The sequence below is a fragment of the Austrofundulus limnaeus genome, unplaced genomic scaffold (genome assembly GCF_001266775.1).
Source record: "Austrofundulus limnaeus strain Quisiro unplaced genomic scaffold, Austrofundulus_limnaeus-1.0 Scaffold54, whole genome shotgun sequence".
Classification (NCBI taxonomy): Eukaryota; Metazoa; Chordata; class Actinopteri; order Cyprinodontiformes; family Rivulidae; genus Austrofundulus; species Austrofundulus limnaeus.
Window position 1 is genome coordinate 649,186 of NW_013952456.1, and position 10,130 is coordinate 659,315.

Here is a 10,130-nt window from a genome sequence, read left to right on the forward strand (position 1 = left end):
GTGATATTAATAATGTTAATGTATTGATATTTTTCTAGTTTTGATTTAAGTTTGCTTGTTTAGCGTTGTCACAGTTGCTAGGTGACAAGACGTACACCGGGGTGGAGGGGAGGCTAGACCGTCCAAATTCACAGACTCTTTTTTTCCGGTCTTCCTGGTCTACCAAGGACCCGGCCCGCCAAGACCGGGGAGTCTGGGTCCTCCGGAGGACCCGGCCTGTCGTTTTGGACACAGCCATCTTCTCTCCTTTAGGTTACGACACGCATTTTACAACGCTGTCCTAAAATTGTTTATCATCACAAAAGCACCACTGAATGAGCTGCTCTTGATATTCTTAATAGTCAGTTGTATTAACACCATCTTTATTTCCGGAACTGTGCTCTGTCCCACCCCCGTCATTTCTGTCCAATGGGAGCAATGACTGTCACCTGCATGGCTTTGTGTATAAATTATAGTCCACTTGCAAAAAGCACAATGTAAATGCAAACTACCGCAAAGGAAAAAATAAAGTCTGCTTTTTTTGGTGGACCAAAGGACCTTCCAGGTGTGAATATACCCTAAATCTGCAACTGAGTCAACCCAGCCACAAGTGTTCAACATTAACTAACACAAAAGTGACTACAACTGACACATGTACTGATACTGAGTTAAAGTTTGAGAGAACTGTAGCTGAAAGTTATCCTTTATGCAAGTTTCTTTCAGAAGACAGTACCGCTAAATGACTAAACAGTCCATTCCAGGTAGATGCTCCTTCTGGCAGTTCWGAAGTCACCAATGAAATTGCACTCGTACCTCACTCAAATGCACTTTCAGAGTACTTTAGTCAGTGCAGAATCAAAAGAAATGTGGAAAACAATGTGCCTGCTCTGATGTGTTGCTGTCACTCAAACTGCTGATGAGAGCAACAGAAGTCACTGGATGGATCTTATCCTAACATCGATTTAGGGTTTTAGGTTTTAAAWTAACCTGACTCTTGTTGTGGTTGTATCTGCTCTGTTTCATACATTTAGCCAGCGATAAAGTTTGTATTTATTTCCTCCTTTGGAAAGAGCTTGTGGGTCTAAAAAAAAACAAACAAACAAAAAACCACAAATGTTTAAATCCAAATGAAGTCTGGCTATGGTGTTTTGACTAAAAATCTCGAGCTGGGTGGTCACCGAGGGTGTCAGTCAGAACCTTGTCACATTATTCTAATCTGTTGGAGATGATACMCTTGCCCACCTTTTCAGAGGTTGAAAGTATCAATTCTGACTACCTCGCTCTGAGGAACTGAGGCGGTACAGAGGTGGGGTGTTTCAGTTCCCCCATTTCCGCCTCCGTGTGTCTTCGCAATGGACCAGTGTGGTCAGAACACATCAGGAACTGTAAGGGGCGTCATCTGAAAGAGCCTACGTATTCTGAGTTTTAACAAATCTTGTGAGATTTTGCATATTACATAAGCTTGTGCATATCATTAAGATCAGATATTACCAGCATAAGTGTTTAAGTCTGAATCTTCTCATACAGTTCTTGATGCTCAGTAAACACGATGCTTTTTATATATAGGATGGAAAACAACTGTGTGAGTTTATTATAAGCAACACAAGATAGAGAGGAGGAGAATCTGATGTGTTGAAACACAGACAGGTACCCTGCTCACTGTGCAGTCAGGGAATTCACTTTTTGTTTGATTTGTCCTCACCACTCACATTGCAAGRCTCCCATTCCTCCACTTAACTTATCTTCATGTGGGTTGCATATGCATGTGTATGATCTTTCGATGGCCTCTGTTTTACGAGTGCTTTCTCCCTCTCTCAACGGCCGGTCGTTGTGTTTGCAGCCGTCACACTGCTCTCCCACACACTTCATCAGAAAGCAGGCCTGTATCAAGCTCTGAATGAATATTGATTCTCCCTCCAGTGCTAAATATTGCTGGAGGATAAACAAAACAGAAAAGGCATGAGTGTGTTGCACATAGAACCAGAATGGACCTCATGGTGAAGTAGGTAAGGAGCAGTGTTGTATAAAGTACCTCAAAGTGATACTTGAGTAAAAGTATCTTATCATAAAATTACTCTGGTAAAAGTTAAAGTCTTCTCTAAGAATATTACTTGAGTAAAAGTATCTGACATTTACTGTACTTAAAGAACAACTAAACCCAGAGGCAACATTTTTTGCAGATAAACTGTCTAAATTGTGCCGTAGAGGCACTATTGTATCTTTGACATTGTTGTGTAAATTTGTTAAAATCTGCAATATTTGGTTAGTTACACTTTAATATTCAAAAGTACATTTCTGGCATAAAATGAACTGAAGTATTAATGGTAAAAGTATTGAGTAAAAGTTGGCGGTTAGAATTTTTAAAATGACATTTATTGAGAGGTGACCTCCTAAAAAACATTTTTCAACTACACCGTTATGCTATATATATATACAGTACATAGCTACTACATATTTCTGCCACAGTCATCTTCATATGAGGCAACATAGAGTATATGTTATGTTTTGCTGGAGTGTGGTGTGAATTGTGTCATACAGGTATGATGGATCACACAAACCAATAGTGTCAGAATGCTATTTACTCATACTTCCCAGCCAACCACAATTAAATTCAATCTATCTGGGAGGCACACTTAATCTGGATATGTTTTTTATATAACAAGCCAGACTGAAAACAAGCCACTGACTTTCTACTTCCCACATTAAAAACAATGTAAGTAGTAGAAAGTAGATATAATTGTGTGAAAATATAAGAAGTAGAAGTAAATTGTTGACTTAAAAATAATTACTCAAGTAAAGTATAGATAACCAAAATTTCTACTTAAGGACCATAACAAAGTCATAGTTGAGGATATTTTTAGTGGATTTTTTGTTAGGGTTTTTTGTACTGCGAGTACTTGATCATAAGTTGATGTATCTTTTACGTTATTAGTTACTGTGGTTTCCCTAGAATCTCCTGCCTATTGTCTCCCTCTGTTCCTGTTTATTCACTTCTCAATCAGTGGCCCTTCATTTGTTAATAATCTTTCCTTGTTTTGTTTTGTAGAACAATTTCCTTTAAACAGTTTGGCTCCAGTTTAAAACAGTCGTTAACAAAAAAAACTTCTTGAAAAACTCTTGGACTATAGGTGGCTGAAGTGTCTGGTCATCACACATGTAAACACTTGTAGATAAAATCTTTTATGGAAGAAATATGACCCTTCACATATGGTTTTGAGGAGGATATAGCTCAGATACACTGAAAGTCATTGTCTGGGTGTGTGCACTAAAAGTAGAAATGTCTCCTATTCATTGTACAGATTAGAAAGAAGTTGAAACACAACAAATGTTTATAATAATAAGAGGAGTTTGCAAAAAAAGATTTGAAAAGAAACGACAGCTCTAAAATTAGTGTGTAAAATTATCACACTAAGTTAATATTCTGCGATAAATTGTTAAAAAATCATAAAACTTTAACTGGAATTGTGTAAAAACTAGGGATGCACCGATACCAGTATTGGATATTGGGCCGATACAAGCATTTTACAAGTACTGTACTTGTACTCGTTAAAAATGCCTTGATACCCAGAGCCGATACCATATTTTTACATCAACTTTCACATTTTAAATGCAACCTTCATTAGACTCCTGTGTGAATGCTTTATACTGTCAATGTAACATGCATGAGCAGAAGATGATGCAATGTCACATTATTCTTTCTGTTTGCAGGAGTAAACAGCTCGTCATGGATTATACTACTTGTTAGCTTGTGGATTCTGAAGTTGTTGTGCAATCAGAACTGGTTAAATAATCATCTAACATGCTTGTTTAGTTCACTGTTTACGTTTGACCTGCCTCTGGTTGACTGTGCCAGTGATATTTGTATTTATGGAAAGTGAGTGACACAGTTTCTAAGCAGCTGACACTGGTTGTACAGGGACCTGACAGCCCGTATTAATGGGCTTGGTACCCCATACTCCCTGAGTACCTCCCACAGGACTTACYAAGGGACACAGTTGAATGCTTTCTCCAAGTCCACAAAACACATGTAGACTGGTTGAGCAAACTCCCATGTACCCTCCCGGGCCTTCAGCAGGGTCCTGGAGGATCCTGGAGGGTTTTCAAATAGGGGTTTCACCACCCTGGTCTACTAATCCAGGGGAACTGCCCCCGGTATCCCATGCAATATTGCAGAGTTGCATCAGCCAACACAACCCCACAACATCCGGAGGAACTTCTGGGTGAACTCCACCCTTGGGGCCTTGCCACCAAGGAGCTTTTTAACCACCTCAGGGACCTCAGCACCAGAGATTAGAGAGCCGAAACCAGGAACCCCAGACTCTGCTTCCTCATTGGAAGATGTCCTGGTGGGATTGAGGAGGACTTCCAAGTACTCTGCCCATTGACCCACAACGTCCCAAAGCTGAGGTCAGCAGTACACCATCCCCACCATAAACAGTGTTGGTGGTGCACCGCTGCCCCCTTGTGCAAATGTCTAAAAAAATTTTTTTGAATTGTGCTTCTCAAGRTGGCAGCACGTTGGAGTAGCTCGCTTTGATTTTTTTATTTATTTTATTCTTTCAGGCATTTTTCCTGCCTTTCTGGGGGAAAAGTTACTTTTTTTGAACAGCCATTCCTTTTTGTTTTGGATGCTGTGCAGCTGGATTGATTTTTGCAGATATTTTTTATATTTTGTTCTTTGTTATGATACGTAATAGTACAGGGTGGTTTACAACAGAGAGCAGATTATTAATGTAGCAAGAGCTGAAAAAAACCCCACATAGATGCAGAGCAGGAGCAAAGAGGCGAGAGAGAAGAAGGAAGTTCAAACCATCTCCTCCATCAATCCTATTCACCAGCGTTATTTTGGCAACTGTTGACAATGCATGTCATATCATCAGTTCCTTTGTTGCTAATATACAGACACAACACCCCAATGCATTTGTGGCAATATCTGGTGATTTTAATCATGCCTCACTCTCTGCTACACTTTCGTTTCAACAGTATGTCAGCTGCTCTACCAGGGAAAACAAAACATTGGATTTGTTTTATACAAATGCAAAGGATTCGTATATCTCCAAAGCCCTCCTCTTGGTAATTCAGAACACAACCTTATTTTTCTCTGCTCAGAATACAAACCACTTGTTCAGAGACAACCTGTAACTACAACGACTRTGAGAAAGTAGTCACAGGAAGCCGAAGAACCCCTACAGGGTTGTTTTGAAGCTACAAATTGGATTGCTCTTGGAGATGACGTCAATGCCATGACTGAGTGTGTGACTGACTATATAAACTTCTGTCTGGACAACACCATCCCCACCATAACAGTAAGATGCTTCCCTAATAACAAATCCTGGATCACCAGTGAGCTAAAGGAACTGTTATACAAGAAAAAATAGCCTTTAGGGAGCGAGACAGGGAGTTATTGAGGAGTATACAGAAACAGCTCAAAGTCAAGATGAGAGTAAGCAAAGAAGAAGCTGGAGAGTAAACTGAAGAGGAACAATATCAGAGATGTGTGGTNAAAGTTACTTTTTTTGAACAGCCATTCCTTTTTGTTTTGGATGCTGTGCAGCTGGATTGATTTTTGCAGATATTTTTTATATTTTGTTCTTTGTTATGATACGTAATAGTACAGGGTGGTTTACAACAGAGAGCAGATTATTAATGTAGCAAGAGCTGAAAAAAACCCCACATAGATGCAGAGCAGGAGCAAAGAGGCGAGAGAGAAGAAGGAAGTTCAAACCATCTCCTCCATCAATCCTATTCACCAGCGTTATTTTGGCAACTGTTGACAATGCATGTCATATCATCAGTTCCTTTGTTGCTAATATACAGACACAACACCCCAATGCATTTGTGGCAATATCTGGTGATTTTAATCATGCCTCACTCTCTGCTACACTTTCGTTTCAACAGTATGTCAGCTGCTCTACCAGGGAAAACAAAACATTGGATTTGTTTTATACAAATGCAAAGGATTCGTATATCTCCAAAGCCCTCCTCTTGGTAATTCAGAACACAACCTTATTTTTCTCTGCTCAGAATACAAACCACTTGTTCAGAGACAACCTGTAACTACAACGACTRTGAGAAAGTAGTCACAGGAAGCCGAAGAACCCCTACAGGGTTGTTTTGAAGCTACAAATTGGATTGCTCTTGGAGATGACGTCAATGCCATGACTGAGTGTGTGACTGACTATATAAACTTCTGTCTGGACAACACCATCCCCACCATAACAGTAAGATGCTTCCCTAATAACAAATCCTGGATCACCAGTGAGCTAAAGGAACTGTTATACAAGAAAAAATAGCCTTTAGGGAGCGAGACAGGGAGTTATTGAGGAGTATACAGAAACAGCTCAAAGTCAAGATGAGAGTAAGCAAAGAAGAAGCTGGAGAGTAAACTGAAGAGGAACAATATCAGAGATGTGTGGTCAGGGATGAAAAAGATCACAGGCTTTAAACAAATGGATGATCAGACAGATAGAAGTCTGGACAGAGCAAATGAGCTGAACATATTATTGAACCAATTTAGTTTAGGAACAAGCTCATCTTCCTCCTCTCCTGCCCCCAGCCAAACAGACATACCACCCTCCTTTGACCCACAGTTCTCCTGTCAAACTGTATATCTGTATCTTTCACCTCATTCATGAACTCTTCTGCTTCCACATGTTTGTCTTCAACCCAATCAGGAGATGCTGCTGCTCCATTTGCTTCCCTTTCCTACTTTTCCGTATGAGGCAGCTAGAAAGACAGGGGGCTGACACCATCCGGACCTGCAGACTTGTTCCAGTTCAGAGTCCTTAAGGCCTGTGCAGACCAGCTCTGTGGGATTCTACAACACCTCTTCAACCTTAGCTTGACCCAAGAGAAGGTTCCAGTATTGTGGAAGACAGCCTGTCTGGTTCCAGTACAAAAGAAAACTCACTCACCAGCCCTCAATGACTATAGACCTGTTGCCCTGACATCCCACATCATGAAGGTCCTAGAGACTCCTGTTGACCCACCTGAGTAAGCAAAAAAGCATACACCAGGACCCCCTGCAGTTTGCTTATCTCTGTGGAGTTGAAGATGCCATTATACACCTGCTTCAATAAACCCATTGTCATCTGGACAAAACAGGCAGCACTGTGAGTATCATGTTCTTTGATTTCTCCAGTGCTTTCAATACAATTCAGCCTGAGTTGCTTTGTCTGAAACTCCAGAAGACTAAGGTGGAGCCCTCAACAATCACCTGGATCAAAGACTACATGACAAATAGACCAGAGTTTGTGAGACTGAAAGACTGTGTATCTAACCAGGTGGTCAGCGGCACAGGAGCACCACAGGGGACTGTACTCTCACTGTTCCTTTTCACACTGTACACTTAAGACATCCAGCACAAGTCGGACCGCTGTCATCTACAGAAATACTCAGATGGCTCTTCAGTTGTTGGGTGTATCAGAGATGGAAAGGAAGCTAAGCACAGAGAGCTGGTGGACTGTTTTGTGGTATGGTGTGGGAACAATCATCTCATCCTGAATGTGAACAAAACAAAGGAGATGATTGTAGATTTCAGGAGAAATAGTGTTAGATCAAACCCTGTTTCTCCCAACCACATATCTCCAGGTCCACCAGCAGAACAAGGGAGACCCATCAGGAGTGTTGTCCAGCACCCTCTCCAAAAAGGGTGGGTAATCTGAACTGCTGTTAGGYGCATAAACACAAACAACAGTCAGAACCCATCCCCCCACATGTAGGCAGAGGGAGGCTACTCTCTCATCACAAGGGTGAACCCTAATGTACAGACACCAAGATGGGGGCAATAAGTATGGGCAAACCTCTCAGCATGGGCAAACCCAGAGTGAAAGAGTGTCCAACCCCTCTGGAGGAGACTGGTTCCAGAGCCAGAGCGGTGCGTCGAGGTGAGTCCAATTGAGGTGAGTCTATCTGGTCGGAACTTCTCAACCTCACACACCAGCTCGGGCTCCTTCCCCACCAGAGAAGTGACATTCCACGTCCCTAGAGCCAGCTTCTGTAGCCGAGGATCAGACAGCCACAGTCCCTGCCTTTGACCACTGATTACACACTGCAACTGACCCCTTTGGCCCCTCCCACAAATGGCGAGGCCATGGGAAGGAGGACTCACATCTCTTCTTCAGGCTGTGCTCCATGGGTGAAAGCCCGGCTGCAAGGTGCTCGTCAGCGTGCCTYACCTCCAGGCCTGGCTCCAGAGTGGGGGCCCTGGTGACCTGCATCTGGGTGAGGGAACACTCTCTTTACTGGTAGTATTCATCATAAAGGGTTTTTGGGATGTACTTTGTCTGATCCCTCACCAAGACCAGCTAATACCAACAAAATAAATTGCAAATACAGTTTGGGAAAATTAGACTCAAAATTTATTGTCAGAAATGAAATTGTTTTCATGTTTAGACATTTTTCAAAGCGAAAAGGCTGACAAAAATTGACTGTAGCAGTTTTGTTACAGCAAAATAAAGTGTGAGGCTAAAAAGTTTAAAAATCAATCAAGAAACTGATTTATAACTGTTCTTATGTCACTGCAAAAGAAAATTAACAATGCTCAGACATTTAATCAAGAAACACAAAAGTAAAACAAACATTTGTCACACTAAAGACCAGAATCTACATCAGCTCTCAACTCTCAGAAGGTTTTGATAAGATGTTATATAAGGAAGTGTAGATAGTGGAGTTATTAATACATGGTAGATGTGTGCTTTGAAAATTTGAGTAAAATTAGCACCAGAACTTCTTTCTGTTTCTTTGAATAACTGATGTTTAACATGAATTTTGTAATTACTGATAAAGATTGTAGGAAACAAACAAAATGCAGGAAAATAAACAAACTAAGTCTTATGAAGGGAAAGGACAGAAAAAACTTCGACTAATGTTTGAATGTTAACCAGGTAAAAAGGTAAATTAAATGATACTCTTTTTTCTTCACCCCTCTAGGACAATATTATGGGAAGCTCCATCCAGATAAACCACCATCTCTTCTCCTGCTCCTTGCTCCACCTGTTGCACCGCCTCTTCTCCCGCTCCGACCTCCCCATACACACCTCCCTCCACCTGTAAGGTGCAGTCATCCAGCTCTGTCACGATGTAGTGGGTGCCTTCATCATTGACAATGACTTGGGTGAGACCTTCCTTCACCATCTGGGAAGCGGCCAGCTTCAACACTTCCTGCATGCCTTCATGGTCAGTCTCCTCGATGACCTGCACTTCCTCCTGCTTTTGTTTCACCTCCACAGCGACACCAGGGTCTTCCTCAGCCATTTCAGGGGCCAGCACTTCATGAACGATGGACACCTCTTCCTGCTGCATTTTCTCTTGATGGCCCATTTCACTGACGGCACTTAGCAAAGCATCCAGGGCAGTGGATGACTCTGAAACAGCGTGGCTCTGTGCAACGGTGGTGGTGACGGCTACCTCCCCACCAGCCAGAGCCTGCAGCTTCTCACKGGCATCTCCTGAATCCAGGACCACGTACTGGGTGTTGCCTCCAGCCAGGTGGGTACCTGAAGAGGCCACCTCGCTGCCAGAAGCTATGACTTGTCCGTCTTCTGTGATATGGAGTACCTCTGCCACCTGGCCAGCCATGGCCAGAGTCTGCAGGGTGGCGGCGGCTGACTCCTCCAGGGCCTGATCGATGACCATGTCACTGTCACCATAACCTTGGATGATGATGACCTGCTGGACAGAGTCATCATGGCTGGAAGCCTCAGCTGGGTCTTTCTTGTGCACAAGGGAATCCACAGAATCGGCCTCCACAAAGGAGGCCCCCTGGCCCTTCAGACGGCAATCAAAGGATTTTGATACGATCCCTGGAAAAAGAGAAACAAGAGAATGTTAGTTTCATTTGTCTAAGCTACAGTTTGAGTCAATCACAATAAAAGTCTTTAATTCATTAAAAGAATGCACATCGCCGGCCACCTTTCATGCCAGAGTTTTACACCAAGATCATCTAATGTTGAGAAATAACTGAGTTAAAGCTGCTTCCATCAAACCTTGCATATGATGGAAACTCAAAGGTGATCTAGTGAGATATACAGGTGCTTGTCATAAAATTAGAATATCATGAAAAAGTAGATTTATTTCAGTAATTCCATTTAAAAAGTGAAACTTGTATATTATATTCATACATTACATACAAACTCATATATTTCAAATGT

The 10,130-nt window shown here is 41.9% G+C and overlaps 1 protein-coding gene across 1 annotated transcript in view; it reads right to left on the reverse strand.

The window, feature by feature from the left end:
• Window positions 1–8,316: 8,316 nt before the first annotated feature.
• znf407 (zinc finger protein 407) overlaps window positions 8,317–10,130 on the reverse strand; it is a gene marked incomplete in the record, with an annotated part of 254,368 nt that continues 252,554 nt past the window's right edge. Inside the window, 1 exon segment of the mRNA XM_014008931.1 lies at window positions 8,317–9,782. Within this exon segment, the coding sequence (XP_013864385.1) occupies window positions 8,899–9,782 (884 nt within the window).